The sequence below is a fragment of the Zerene cesonia genome, chromosome 11 (genome assembly GCF_012273895.1).
Source record: "Zerene cesonia ecotype Mississippi chromosome 11, Zerene_cesonia_1.1, whole genome shotgun sequence".
NCBI classification, from domain to species: Eukaryota; Metazoa; Arthropoda; class Insecta; order Lepidoptera; family Pieridae; genus Zerene; species Zerene cesonia.
Window position 1 is genome coordinate 2,995,858 of NC_052112.1, and position 15,443 is coordinate 3,011,300.

At 32.1% G+C, this 15,443-nt stretch overlaps 2 protein-coding genes across 2 annotated transcripts; one reads left to right on the plus strand and one right to left on the minus strand.

Annotated features, from left to right (window-relative positions):
- Positions 1-1,045: 1,045 nt before the first annotated feature.
- LOC119830128 (WD repeat-containing protein 5) lies at positions 1,046-6,384 on the minus strand. Its single transcript, XM_038352996.1, has 8 exons — positions 6,025-6,384; positions 5,803-5,899; positions 4,932-5,077; positions 3,861-4,005; positions 3,396-3,498; positions 2,128-2,359; positions 1,763-1,953; positions 1,046-1,355 (listed from the first exon to the last, which is right to left on the minus strand). Exons 1-7 carry the CDS (start codon positions 6,151-6,153, stop codon positions 1,765-1,767), a joined length of 1,041 nt encoding a protein of 346 aa, XP_038208924.1. The 5' UTR covers positions 6,154-6,384; the 3' UTR covers positions 1,046-1,355; positions 1,763-1,764.
- A 243-nt stretch (positions 6,385-6,627) lies between these two features.
- On the plus strand, positions 6,628-14,910 carry LOC119830099 (phosphoglycerate kinase). Its single transcript, XM_038352956.1, has 10 exons — positions 6,628-6,789; positions 6,871-7,074; positions 7,159-7,385; positions 7,708-7,825; positions 8,150-8,288; positions 8,571-8,705; positions 9,094-9,215; positions 9,674-9,774; positions 10,316-10,414; positions 14,637-14,910. The coding sequence occupies exons 1-10, from the start codon at positions 6,728-6,730 to the stop codon at positions 14,675-14,677; spliced, it is 1,248 nt and encodes a 415-aa protein (XP_038208884.1). The 5' UTR covers positions 6,628-6,727; the 3' UTR covers positions 14,678-14,910.
- Positions 14,911-15,443: the final 533 nt, after the last annotated feature.

The following is a 15,443-nucleotide window of genomic DNA, read 5'->3' on the forward strand; positions in this document are numbered from 1 at the left end:
GCATTTGTAATATTAGTATAGTAAGATGAACACAAAATGTAGCACTAAAAAGATGTCATCGAATAGAACCATCGTGACATATATAGTGCTAGAAGGGTCCCCGCAAACAGGCTACTGGCCACAACCACAAAACGCCGCCACCGGCATATATCCTGTAGTCTTGTAAAACGACATTTGATGACAAATCGTTGAGTGTGCTGTTCGATGCCGTTATGAATGTTGCCCTATTTACAATAATGTCACTAATCCCATTTCAATTAGTTATTATCACATCACTACTTGTATTATTCTGTGACATCGCCCACGCGTATCTAAAGAAAATTGGGTAAAATTTCCTAAATATTTGAAGATCAAAATAATCAGCAAGTGCCAAGATTACACGAAAAAAGCAACTAATCACTGAATATTTATTTTACAGTAGATACTATTTCACTTTGGTCTTTTGCGGGGTGTGGTACTTTGACCGCTAAGAGAGAAGTGACCTTTTATATAAAGAGTAAAAGGGGACCCTAATACACAAAGAGAGAACAAAAAGTATTACTTAGACTTCGCTTTTCGTCTGTAGATATTTCTGTTGTCGCAAATAATTGACAATTACAGTTAAGTAATTGTTAACTCGGTCATAAATTGGATGGGCGACCAATATTTTTGTTGCTCTAGTTTTTCTGCACGGAAAACTTAGTGCCGCGAAGCGGACTCCCAGTAGACCGATCCCATTTATTTTTCACTGAAACATGCTTTACTTAAAGATAGCGCCATCTAGTTTACATTTACGGGAACTTTATAGTATAAATTGCATAACATGCTTTAACAATTTTATTCCAATCATGTGTGGGAGTCTAGTCCGAGTCTGACGGAATTACGTGCGTCATTCATACATTTAATGCATAGTTTCCATGATTGCTTTATCATAAAAATTGCGATCCTTTACAACATAGTGATATTTTTTTCCAGATATTTCAGGTTTAGGCTGAAACTATTCATACAATACTTACTATAAAATGAAAATAAATTCAACAAATAATTGGGTAAATAAGACACAACATAACTACTATATTTTTAATTGCATCCAACAAGTTAAATCTTAAGCGGATCCTTAACATCTCAATACCTAACTAATACATAATAGCTAAAATATTTCATATCTCTTTCACTTGTACGTCAGTTAGAAAAATATGTAAAATAACAAATGAAAATGCACACTCATCGTGATTGACTTATTGTAAATGAAACGCTCTTCCGATTGTCCGTAGTTTCGTAAACAATTTGAACTTATTCAATAAACCTATTCACAAGCCAAAGGGCTGGCTCTCAATATGAAGCCGCAATATACAGATCACTGTATCCACTATATTCTGAAACAAAAAATTGTGCTGTTAATTTTACTATTAAATCTAATTATCGTAAAGAGAATTCTAAAAATATTTGCTAAATCAATTTCCCTTTTTCCTCCAATAATTTCAATTAAATAAACTTGAAACTGCACTTTGTTGCCTGTTGTTATTAGAGCATTGTTATGTAATGCAAGTTCCAAAAAACAGTCTAGCTTTGAAGGTGTTTGCTACATAACATCATGAAACAAGAATCCCACTGGCTGTACATATCACACTCACTTAGAGATCACGCACATATCCAACGCGGAAAGAAATGTTGAAATCGGTCCAGTAGTCTTGTAGACAAAACAACCAACCAAACATTTCAGCATATTATCAATTTTGTGGCGTGATTTGAAATATGAACATTTCAATAAGTAAACTCTCACCACTAAGTATCGCTCTTCCAAAGCTTGATAGTCTTGTCGTTCTCGAGCGCGGCGGACGCGATGATGTTCTCAGTGGGGTGGCACGCGGTGCAGAGCACCGTGTCCGTGTGCCCGGACAGCCGCTGCACGATCTCCTTTGACTGCAGGTTCCATATGTATACTAGGTTGTCCTCCGAGCCGGATACTATCCACTGGGGATTTCAATATTTTTTTATTGTGTGAGTATATTACAAACACAATTACAAGAAATACTCAATAAACTGCCAAATTTACAAAAAATGTTACAAGATTTTTTTTTATGTCAATTCTAGTTTGTATGGAAACCTAAATTGTATCAGACTACAAAGTATAAAAGAAAATATTACCTTTCCTCCAGTAACACTGAAGTTGGCAAAAATACAATATTTCTCATTCTTGTGTCCGGTATATGTCTTCAAACACTTCCCTCTACTATAATCCCATAACTTTAGAGTATTATCGAGAGTCGCCGCGAGGATATATTTCCCATTAGGAGAAAACTTTACAAACGAAACTGGCGGATTATCATCATCTATAAGGGTTTTAAGGCACTGACCAGAGGCTGTATCCCAGATTCGACTGAAAAGTAATACAAAATTAAACAATACAACAAATTTTTCACCCATTAAGCATACGGAGAAGTAATACAGAAAATTCTAAAAAATCCAAAAATCGGAATGTATGCCTACACTTGATTGGAAGCAGTACATAACTTTAATCACGCTACAAACTACCGTGGCGTGTACAGAAGGATGTTTTAATTAAGGCATTAGTCACTACGCACTACACTTCACGCGCAATTGCTTGCGGCGAATTTTTTTATAGCCAGAAACAAATATTATCTAGGCGAGTATTAAATTATTATGTATTAGTATGATTATAATTGGATAATAATAAAGCAATTGGAATACCTAGCAAATATAGAAAATTTTTGTTCATGAAAATAAAGGAAAATGTTTATTAGACAATAGCTTTTAACTTGATATGCTTCAAAAAATAAAACAAGATTTATCTATACAAAATATGTAAGTTTTGTTAATGTGTAAATGTTATTCTTATTAATATTACGAATAGGTTCTTTTGTTTATTGGTATTTTAGAATAGATTGATTGATGTAAATCTGTAAAAACTTGATAAACTACAAATTATGAATAAATAATTAAATAGTGGTGTACAATAAATTGTTATGCTCTGATTGCATCTACTTATTAAAGAATCAATCTTAAATTAATCATAATCTTAAAGAATTAATCTAAAATTTTGCTTTATATGTATATTTGGACAACATCAGGGGAATGAGATGTTTTATAACAATAAAAAGGAGTGTGTGTCACTCTCTACTTAACTATGTCCAGAAACCAAAATTATATTATAATTATGTTAGGTATGTTTGTATTATAGCTTTGTTGCAACATTATTTTAGCTTTTTTCACGATTATATTATGTGCACTAATATTTCTTTTGTTTGTTCGTGTCTTATTGGTTATGAAGATTTAGCATTCTGAAAACTGCATTATTCCTGGGTGACATAGGCTATCTCTGTTCAGTTTTTACCTTGATTCAACCCGGGTGGAGTCAGGATGTAAGGCTAGTTCTAAATAATACTTATTCTTACCATAAACCATCATAACTGGAGGATACAATAAGGCTTCCGTCTCTATTGAAATGCACCGCAGACACTGGATCTGAATGTGCTGGTAGTGTTTTTAAACATTTACCTGTAAGGTTTATTTGCTGAGTATTTTAATAAATACGGAAAAAAGCAATTGATTATAATGCTTAAGAAATATCTTACAAAACAATTAATTGGCATTCTTCCCAGGTTTATAAGTTAATAAAACCATTTCTACATATATTCTATGTGAAAAGGGACAACCAGAAGAATCATCTCTTCTCTGTTGTGATTTTACAAAAGAGAAGAGTGTTGAAAAACAAAAAGTAAAATAGACTGGATAAATTTGAAATGGTAAATTAACTATGTAATCCTGCAATCAAATCATTGGGCACAATAATAAAATAAAAATGAGTATAATTAATCTCAACTGTTATTCCACTGGTTCATTTATAAGCATTAACATACCTGTTCTAACATCCCATATTCTGACACTCTCATCAAAACTACCAGAAACAATAAGATTACTTTGTGGATTGAAATTGCAACAGAAAACATAATTACTATGTCCTTTAAGTGTTTTCAAACATTTGCCAGAACTTAATTCCCAGACCTGAAACAAGAAACACATCAAATACAAGTTTTTCATATAAAACTTTGAAAAAATGTCCATATGCACATTTTTTTTTGCGGTAAATGCGATCAATATATTCCTTAATACATTGTACTTCAACTGAAGATGAAGTATGTTTATTTTTACGTATATAACTAACATAATTACGTATTTTCGTTATATAGGAAAATAATATTAACAACTAATAATAGTAGAAAGAAATATAGTTTCAAATTAATATCATACAAAAATCAAAGCAAATTACACATTAAGAATATTCATAAAAATAAATATGACATGAATTTTAACAAATATCTTAAATGTTTATTATTCTTGAGTAAATAGAAAATAAACAAAATTTTGATCAGCAGTCAACACTCAGTTAAAAGTTTAATAAGACCAAAATTATTATTAAGATGGGATGCTCCACTACACATTCTTATCAGAAAATGGAGTTTATCTGTTAGCCTAGATAAGAGTTCAACAACCGTGAGAACTCAAACTTAATCCTTATAGCATTCATTATCTATCTTTACAATTATTATTTTCATAACTGCAATATATTTATTGAATATGCCTATAAATGGCCCAGTAAGCATCACATGTATTTATACTATTAGAACTCAGCTCTAAAAGTATTGTCATTGACCTTGTCCACAAGTACAGGTAGTTATGTAGAAGGTCACAAACAGACAGCATTACTACTTTTAGTTTTAAAACATTCCTCTAACTTAGAAACTTTTTGAACCAATGTATACTTTAATGAACATTTATTCTTTCTCTTATTATTGATGAACAACCTTAGTAACACTTATGAATAAAGCATAACATATGTTCTTAATAATTTCTTATTAGTTTATGGTAATTTTATACATTAATGATAGCATTCATTATATAGATATTTTATATTTTTTCTAGAGAATTACCTTTAAAGTTTTATCATCACTAGCACTGACAATCAGTCTGCTATCTGATGACCATGCTACATCACTGATGCCCATTTTGTGTCCTGATATAGTCTTCTCGAATTTGCCATCATAGGCACCCCACACTTTAATAAGTTTATCAGCAGCTGAAATAATATTTTCAAATATTAAATACACACTTTTTAGTGTACATTTTATGAGCTTTTTTTGAGGAGCAATTGTATCATTTGTTATTATTAACATCAAGTATTTCACAATATTATGTGTCTGTTACATAAAACAATTATTACGAAACTAGCAAGTAAGCACAATATAAACCAATTTAGATTTATATAAACTTAATGATAGTAATGCAATGGTTATAGTGATTTCATAATTTAAACAAAAATAACTTATGAAAGTTTATGTAAAGCTATGTTACATTGTGAAATGGAAATTGAGTATCACATCTTGTGTATTTTACTTGTTTAACAAATTATGTAAGTAGGTACCTATCTGTGTTCTATGACCCACATACTTTACGGATTTGACATTTAAATTGGGAAAAATCCATAATGCATATTTTTTGTTTCTGTATAAAACAATGTTTATTCACGACACTATAAATTATTTCAATATTCAACACAACAATAAAAAGATTAAAGATTACGATCACGCCTCGAAGTTTCATCGTATAAGATTCGACATTTCTATTGGAAACTAAAATAGATTTGGATACAAATATAGATTATATTGACAATATGAGCGAACTATCTGTTGGACTAAATAATAACACTATTCTAAAGTGGGTCAGTAATAAGCAAGATAACTGACCTATAATCCAAAAACAAATAATAACTATTATCATGATTGACAAATTATGTAAACTTACAGGAGCTAGCGAGCCATTCTCCATTTGGACTAAATTTAACGGATGACACCGCCTTCGTGTGACCGGCAAGTGTAAATTTGAGTGTGTAATTCGGCTTCTGGAAGCAAATATCAAAATTAGCGCGAAATCGCACGTGCTCATCTTTGAAGTTACATAAACATGTGCGAACCGCCAGATTGACATTTAACGGGGTAATATCACATTTAAAACTAAGAAACATACCGCTGCTGATGACTTGTTTGACTGTGAGGTACTCTGTGATAATGAATTCGGACCAGACAAGTTTGTAGAAGGCCCGCCGTGAGTTTGATGTGCGGTAGGATGGCCTGGACCGGGTCCTAGCGGCACCATGTTTCAGCTTTCGACGCACTTAACTTTTCTATGTTCGTCACCCACTACAATCACTAATACACACTGAGTTAGAATCTAAATAAAACTCTCTAGTAGACACGTAACTGAACTTATCACGCACTTGTGAAGTTTCATAAATTTTAACGTCGATTTTCAAGGAACATTCTAAATCCGAGCGTCTCGATGCGTGCATTTCGCGAAGAACAAGCAGTGCTGACAACATAACCACATAAATATTCCCTCCCGCGGACCTCTTTCATAGTTCATACCAACCTAATAACATTGCGGAAGCGTTAAAAGTGATGTCACTCTATAAAGTTTAATTTTATAAAATATGTGTCAAAACTGCAGGTACTGCTATTTATAGCTATATTAATTTATAGCAATTTCAATAATCAAATCTTAAAGCACCTCTTAAAGTTATTGCAATTACCAAAAATTACGTATGGCAAGTATATTTGACCCTTTTGACATTCGCTGATATCAAGGTCAAATTTGATAGTTATTCTCAATAAAAATCTGATCTCGCCGATTCGAGTTTACGCATATAATTTAATAATTAAAACTTTTGAAAATGGCTCTTAATAAGTTAAGCATAGACGCGGTTAATTTAGGTGGAAAGCGGGTGTTGATGAGGTGAGTGAATAAAACTGAAAACATTAATTTCGACTAATTATTTTGATTTTATTAATTAAATGGTCTGTTATTGAATTACAGGGTTGATTTTAATGTCCCCTTAAAGGATGGAGTGATTACTAATAATCAGCGCATCGTTGCTGCCTTGGACTCCGTCAAATATGCTTTGGACAAGGGTGCAAAATCTGTTGTTCTTATGTCACATCTCGGGCGACCCGATGGACAGGCTAATCCAAAATATACCCTCAAACCTGTAGCTGAAGAGCTTAAAAAGTTATTGAACAGGTAAACTGTATTGAATTTTTCAGTTATGATTTCAAAAAAGTAATTCAATCAATATTCTAATGAACATGATTTGTTGTTTGTTAGAGATGTACAATTTCTAACGGATTGTGTGGGTGCAGAAGTTGAAGCCGCTTGTGCTGACCCACCAGTTGGGTCTGTAATATTGCTAGAAAATCTCCGCTATCATATTGAAGAGGAGGGTAAAGGAGTGGATGCCAGTGGGGCGAAAGTTAAAGCTGATCCAGAAAAGATTAAAGCATTTAGAGCTAGCTTAAGGAAGCTGGGAGACATCTATATTAATGATGCATTTGGTATGTATTTCAACAACTATGATCATAATACATTTTTAAATTGATAAGATGCAATAATATAATTGAACAAAAGTTTTAAAATACATGATCCATATTTTATGTTTTGATAGCATATCAGTGTTATTATATTATAATCTACATAATAAAGTAAATGTGTATCAATGTTTATAAAACTTCTCTGAAATGGTTTGATATGAAAATGTTATTTTTTTACATAGAGAATGAGTAGGTCTGAGAATAGCAAATAAACTATTTTCATACCCTTAAGTGATAAGGGTGACCTCAACAATGTTTTAGTGTGTTAAGTATTTATATATTTTAGGTACCGCACACAGAGCCCACAGCTCAATGATGGGAGAAGGATTCGAACAAAGGGCAAGTGGATTCTTGTTGAAGAAAGAGTTACAGTACTTTGCTAAAGCTCTGCATGAACCAGAGAGGTAAATATTTGATCACATTATAAACTGTACTCTTAAAAATTCCTAAAGCAAGCATTAAATAAAAATAAATAAAATAAGAAATTTTTTGGCAAATGGCACAAGACAGAAGGATGCGAGTTCGCATCCTGCCTCTATTATTTGCCACCCATCTCTATAATTCTTTATATCTTTCCTCATTTGTAAAGTATTTCAATGCTATAAAACTAAAAATTTAATAAATAAACTGTCTAATTTGAAAACTGCTTATAAATAACCTAAACTTCTGAATTTAAATATTGAATAGCAATAGCATAATTATACTTGGATATTTTTTTTCTTTACTAGACCCTTCCTCGCTATACTCGGAGGTGCAAAGGTAGCTGATAAAATTTTGTTGATTGAAAACTTGTTAGACAAAGTAAATGAAATGATCATTGGCGGTGGAATGGCATACACATTCTTGAAAGAAACTAAAGGAATGGCTGTAAGTTTGCTGTTTTAATTGATATACTTTTTAAATCAATTATTTTATTCATATTAACCATTTAATTAAAACTAGATAATTTTACAGTTACTAAAGACTATATTATAGAATATGATAACATATTACAAGAATTTATGAATATTAAAACAATAAATTATTCACAAGTTCACACACATTGTAGGAACAGTAATCTTCTATTCTATCCTACTATGCTTTTCAGTAGGGAACATAATAAAAAAGTTTATATTTTGCGTCTTATTCAATTATAAGCATTGTTTTCAGATTGGAAACTCTTTATATGATGCTGAAGGAGCAAAAATTGTCGCTAAGTTATTAGAAAAGGCAGCTAAGAACAATGTCAAAGTTCATCTGCCTGTAGACTTTGTCACTGCTGATAAATTTGATGAAAATGCACAGGTACGTATTTTTAATGTCACAACTTGTCTAGCTAATATCTTAGTGAAACAAACGTTTGAGAATTTTACTGACTGGCCACACTATGTAATTGATCATAGACATTCTCAGTTGTTTACTTTACTAAGCTATTTCCAGAAACACTAAGCAGGCTCCCTGTTTATCTCACTGCTTCCTTATTCTAATTACAAGGAACCAGTAATGGTTTTACTTGACTTCAATTGTGTATCTTTTTCAAAGACATGTCTTTCATATATTTTTTGACTATAAATAATTAAAATTCAATATTTTCAACAATACCATGACCTCATAATTTTATTCTTTACAATGTAAAAATATACAAATAAGAGTTAATATACTGAAAACTAAATCAAATAAAATTAAATCAAAGGTTGGAGCAGCAGATGTTGACTCTGGTATCCCTGATGGCTGGATGGGTCTTGATGTTGGACCCAAATCACGAGAATTGTTTGCAGACCCAATTGCGAGGGCTAAAGTCATTGTATGGAATGGGTAATTATTATGACCAGTCCCTGGTATTTCAATTTCACATCCCTTATTTTACATTTATGTCTAATGTCTATAATAAATAAAAAGAATATCTAAACTAATCTCATAAAACATGTATACAGAGAAAACACCTTGTATTTCATTATCATGGTGAAAACCTTAACATATTGAGTAGTGAAACGTGAAACCTGTGTGCCTGTAAAAAAGATTGTAAAATTTAAGAACGTATATTTAATTAATAAATAAAAGGCATGATGTATACATTCCAAATTCCTTGTTTCTATAGATAATGTATATGTGCATATTAACTATTCTTAATTTTATTTAAACCATCCAATACAAATTTAAAAATCATTTACATAGTGTTAGTGTTGCTATTTATGATTTTATTCCAATCGTTTTTTTTTTTTATTTACACAGTCTCATTTAATGTTTTTTTTTTTTTTTTTGTTTATGGCCAGACCCGCGGGAGTGTTCGAATTCGAGAAGTTTGCGGGCGGCACTCGTGCGCTTATGGATGGCGTCGTGAAGGCCACCGCTAATGGAACCATCACTATTATCGGTAATTTATTATAGTTTTACTATTCAAACTATGTTTACACATTGAGGAGGCATTATTCTAAAATAATAATTCAATTTTTTCAATTACAAACTTATATAAAATGAAAAATTAATTTAAAATTGCACTTAAGCAGATTCAGGTATCAACTTGAAACAAAACATTTGATTAAGATCAGTATCTAGTTAGTCAAAGTTGTAAGATTAAATAAATTTGTTAATTGATGTACTTTTGAAAAACGAAAAATAATCTATCCTATCTTTTAAGTTGGGTCCAACTGCATATCGTGTGAAAATTTGATTAAAATCGGTTTAGTAAACAAACAACGTGACACGTAATTTATGTATATAGGTATTAGGTGTAGTTTAATAGACATGATTATACAAATAATAATAGACATGATTATACATTACTCTATCCATTAATAAAAACCCATAAAAATACATTGTGTAGTTTTAAAGATAAAAGCTAATCAATACATACATACAGACGCCTGAAGCGACTTGAATATATATGAACTTGAATAATATAAAAAATTGAACAGGTGGAGGTGACACAGCGACGTGTTGCGCGAAGTGGGGCACTGAGGACAAGGTGTCGCACGTGTCCACCGGTGGCGGCGCTTCCCTGGAATTGCTTGAGGGTAAGTGCTACTTATTTGTAGAGCTGTATCGGCCTAATGTTCATGGGCGGTGGTAGCGCTTATTATCAGGCGATCCACTATGACTATGAAATAAAAAAAAAGTTTAAGGGGGAGTCCCCCTTAAACTTTTCTTACATAGCTTAACAATTACATAAATATTATATAAAGAATAGAAAAAAATTCATTACAAGGCGGGAATCGAACCGGCGTCATTCGCCGATTTGAGGTAGAAAAGAAATGTTCACTGCTTTTCCGTACATCTTTTTTATGTATATGTATTGTGTACATTCCTTACTTTCAACCGACTTTAAAAAAGAAGAAAGTTATAAATTCGATTGTATTATTTTGTGTTTGTTACCTCATGAGTTTTTACGGGATGAACCGATTATTCTGATTATCTTTTTAATTAATATTTTTTTTTTCTTCATTTTCATTACATTATGCGTAGTCAAAATAAATTTCTTAAACTTTGTATCAAATAAGTATAAAGTACTATAGAGTATATATATCTTATCTAAAAATAAATTGAAGTGTGTATAAAAAAAAAAACAAACGAAAATAAACCATCTCACTGAAAACACCGTCTGCCAAAAGGGGCTTGATTATTTTATTAACATGACACAACGCCTGTACTCCCAGGAGAAGCAGCGGCGTATTATACACGTTATATTTATGTGCCAGCAAAAAACGGGGGACACTTGGGAAGTTAGAGCGTCCGCTAAAATATTCACAATTATTGACTAGAAATCGCCCTCCTTCGAGCCGAGAGAACGTTGGTTTTTGTATTGTTTTTTGTAGATACGTTCACTTTAACTTCATTCTTAACAGGTTATGTTGCTATTTTTTTTTTTTTGTTTTTTTCTAATATATTCCGCCAGCCAAGCGATTTTAAAAATTAAAAAAGAGCAAGCAATTTTGTTCGGTGGTGATTTAAATTTGTTGTATTTTTCACGGATTTTATGACGTTCGTTGCGATAAAAAATAAAAAAATCTGTATAATTTACCTGGGGTATTGTTTTTTTTTTTTATTTTATAGATTAATATTGAAATATGTACATGTTTTGTTAGATCAAAACAGAGCACAAGTCCTTAAGTTGATAATAAATTCATACGATAGTTACTCTTTTAAGTTGTAAATTACGTATTTTGCCGAGTTTGTTATGGGACAATTCCATATACATACTCTAGTCGTTACGAAATAAAAAAAAACAGAATGGCTTGAAATATAATATAAGAACATAAAGAATTACAAATGGTGCATAATAGCAAAAGTTTTTATCTATATGTACATTCGGATGATTTTTTTTATGCCACAGTCGGCAATGGAGCTGGTGGGTCGCCTGATGGTAAGCTCTACCACCACCCATGAACATTTGGAGAGGCATAAGGTCAAATTGCAAACCTTACGCCTCTACAAATGGATTTCCTTTAAATCGGAAAGGGATTAAGAGATGATAAACGAGAGAAATAAAGGAAAGGACTGGGAAGAGTAAGGAAAAGGATATGGGACTCCCGGTTTTTCACGCCGGTTTTCTGTGGGGGTGTGGTACTTCCCCGGTTGCGAGCTGGGCCAAATCGTGTCGAAACGTGCTCGACTGCCACATACAAAAATGTTGATAGAAAGAATGTTTATTTGATGCACCTAAAAAGACAAAATTTCCATAACTAACAACAAATACGTATTTAAGAAATACAAACGAATTTTCGTGTATCTAATGACAAAATGTAGGTCTCATGCAACAGAGCAATAAGCACAGCCCAATTATTTGGAACCCAATCTATACCTAATCGCGCTACGATCGAATTATGCAGTTACGTGATGCGGCTCTGCATAGCGTAAATTACATCATTATTGATATTTCATAATTGCTTCTTTTAGTATCACAAGTTGATCGAAATTAGTTCTTCTCACTCTACTGCACGTATCTCGATAAATAATACATTCGAAAGCTTTCCCTTGTATTACGATAAAAAGCGATGTCTAATGTACATGTTGCAGCGCACTGGTTAAATCAGCTATTTCATTATTAGCGTAGACTCATTTGTTAACAGCGTCCGGCGGGGAGCCGGAGGCTTATATCCTTTTCCTCACCCTTCCCAGTCCTTTCCTTTATTCCTATCGCCAACCCTTTCTCAATCTCTTCCCAAAAAGTCGGCAATCCATTTGTAGAGGCGTAAAGTCTGCAATGGACCTTATGCCACTCCAAATGTTTATGGGCCGTGGTAGCGCTTACCATCAGGCGTTCCACCAGCTCCATTGCCGACTGTGGCATAAAAAAAAAAGCGTCGTTAAAATAATTGCCTGCACTATATAGCTCTAGTATCATCGCGATACTCTAAGGAGTACGTACGAGACCCATAGCAGTAGATGTGTACATAAGATTCTAGATTATTGTAAAAACAAGGTCCCTGAGCATATAGCTCACTAAAATTATTCAAACCACTAACGGTTAAATAAGGCAAGTATATAAATATCTTTGGGCTGACACCCAAACAAAATCTATTATCTATTTAGTAAGGTATTACCTAAATATACAGGCGCAGCAAAACAAAGAAACGTAATATCATCGATGAGAAATTTTGATGAGAAATTGATGAGAAATTGGAAAGAATTGAAAAATTTTTATCACGAGGCGGAATTCGAACCCGCGTCTTTTTGCCAAACCGTATTATCATCGAAAATTGTAATTCTTTCTCACTCTGGGGCAAACAGGTTTTGCAATATTTAATTATTGACTTGCTATGGATTTCTCGTTTGACATGCATACTCAGACTCCACTTATCATAAATTTTGAAACTAGACTAGATCAAATTAAATCGATTTGTTTGAATTTTTAAATTATTAATTTATCAATGTATTTATTTTGTGTTTACGACCCATATTTACCGCGAAAGGATTTTCTGAAGCAAGTAACATTGATATCTTATACCTTTAAACGAGCAATTCTTGTATATATATATATATATATATATATATATATATATATATATATAATTGGGATCTCGGAATCGGCTCCAACGATTTTCATGAAATTTAGTATATAGGGGTTTTCGAGGGCGATAAATCGATCTAGCTAGGAATTTTTTTTAGAAAATGTCATATTCGTGTTTTATTCGTGTTTTTTTTTTCCCTGACATCTATTGGTGAATAGTAATACTATTTTGCTTCGTAGACAGCTGGACAACTGAAATAATGTCATATTCGTGTTTTATTCGTGTTTTTTTTTCCTGACATCTATTGGTGAATAATAATACTATTCGCTTCGTAGATAGCTGGACAACTGAAATAACACAGGCACTTTTTATACCGATATTCCTACGGGATACGGACTTACGCGGTTTCAACCGCGGGTCACAGCTAGTGTTATTAAAAGTGAAGTCTATAACATATGTACTGACGTAAAAATCTGTTAAACTTATTATTTTTTAATTATAAATACAAATAATTTTTTTTCTATATGCAAAGAAACATAAAATTTTTGGCCGATTTAAAGGAAAAACAGAAAGTTTTCTTCAATAGAAGCTTTAGAAATCAGAATAGTATCTCTACTTTTTGCACAATTAATCTAATCGAAAATACACACAGCAACTTATTAAATCTCTTAATTGCTTCTTGGATAGCGAGATATTATAAAGAAATTTAATCATTTTAAAGATTCTCGATGCGAGAATAGATGACATTCATATCGAGACGAAATAATAGAATAGATTCGATTACCGAAGAAGAACGATTCAAAGCTTCGCTACTAATTCGTACACATTGCCTAAAGTACATAGTGAGTAAGACACCGACAGACTGAGGGTTCCGTACAAATAAGCTAAATAGAAACTATAGAAAATTGGTCACCTATCCCAATTTATTAAGATTGCGAACTGTTGCCTAACCTCGATTTTTTATTTTTGCTATAGCGGCAACAAAAATAGATTATGTCTGAAAATTCCAACTACCGTTATAGCCAGACCTATCACGATTCGTGATAGACGGACGGACAGACAGACGAACAGCGAAATCTTAGTACTAAGGTCCCGTGTTACTCTTTAAGTACGGAATCCTAAAACATCCTTATCTCATTTATAGTAATAAAAATATCATGTAAATTGCTTGACAAACCAGTCGAACTCCATGTGCCTATTATGAAAAATCTAGTTTAAAATATTAATTAGTGAATTTGAAATTACTTTTTTTTTTATTATTTTCATCTACTTTTTATATTTGTTCCAGGCAAAGTACTACCCGGCGTAGCGGCACTCACAGACGCATAAGCATAGATGCGTGAATTGCTTTTATCCTATAATAGCTCGTAGAAAATCGAATATTATATACGATGTAGAACAGACGAGTTATTAGACCCATTATAATAAGAAATCAATGCTATATGTAAGCATTTTTCTATAGCATTAGTTTAAGGTAATTATATTTATAGAAAATCACTCACTTGAAAGAAATCGGTACGAGATTAGAATCAAGATCACTGATGCGCATAATTTAATAACATGAAAATGTGTCATGAAAATATTTATTGTGTTGAGAATAAATGTTGCTTGTGAATGTTGTGTTTTATTTCAATCAAATTTACTACTAAATAAATCGTTAATAATCCCATGAAATTCTATGATCTTAAAAACTACATCACATTTTTTGATTTTTTTTTTAAATTCCTTACCATTGGAATAATATTGTCTAATTAGTCATTAAATTGGCGTCATTGATCGATCAAAAAAATCGATGACGTGTTAAAATTGAAACCCATTTTTTATTGAATCAACAAAAACGAGGAATTAACAAAATTATTTAAATAATTACTTCTAACTAAATCTCGATAAATACGTATCCCATCAGTAAGTAAGTACGCATCTATTTTGTATGTACTTGCATGTTACCTATATCTATCTACATTTGAACAAGTCAAAGTCTATATATATACAATATTATGGCATACATGAGCAACGTAGACGTATATATATGTCTCACAATAATAATTATAAAGTGATTTCGATCTATCTCTGTCAAACGTATGCCTCTATCACT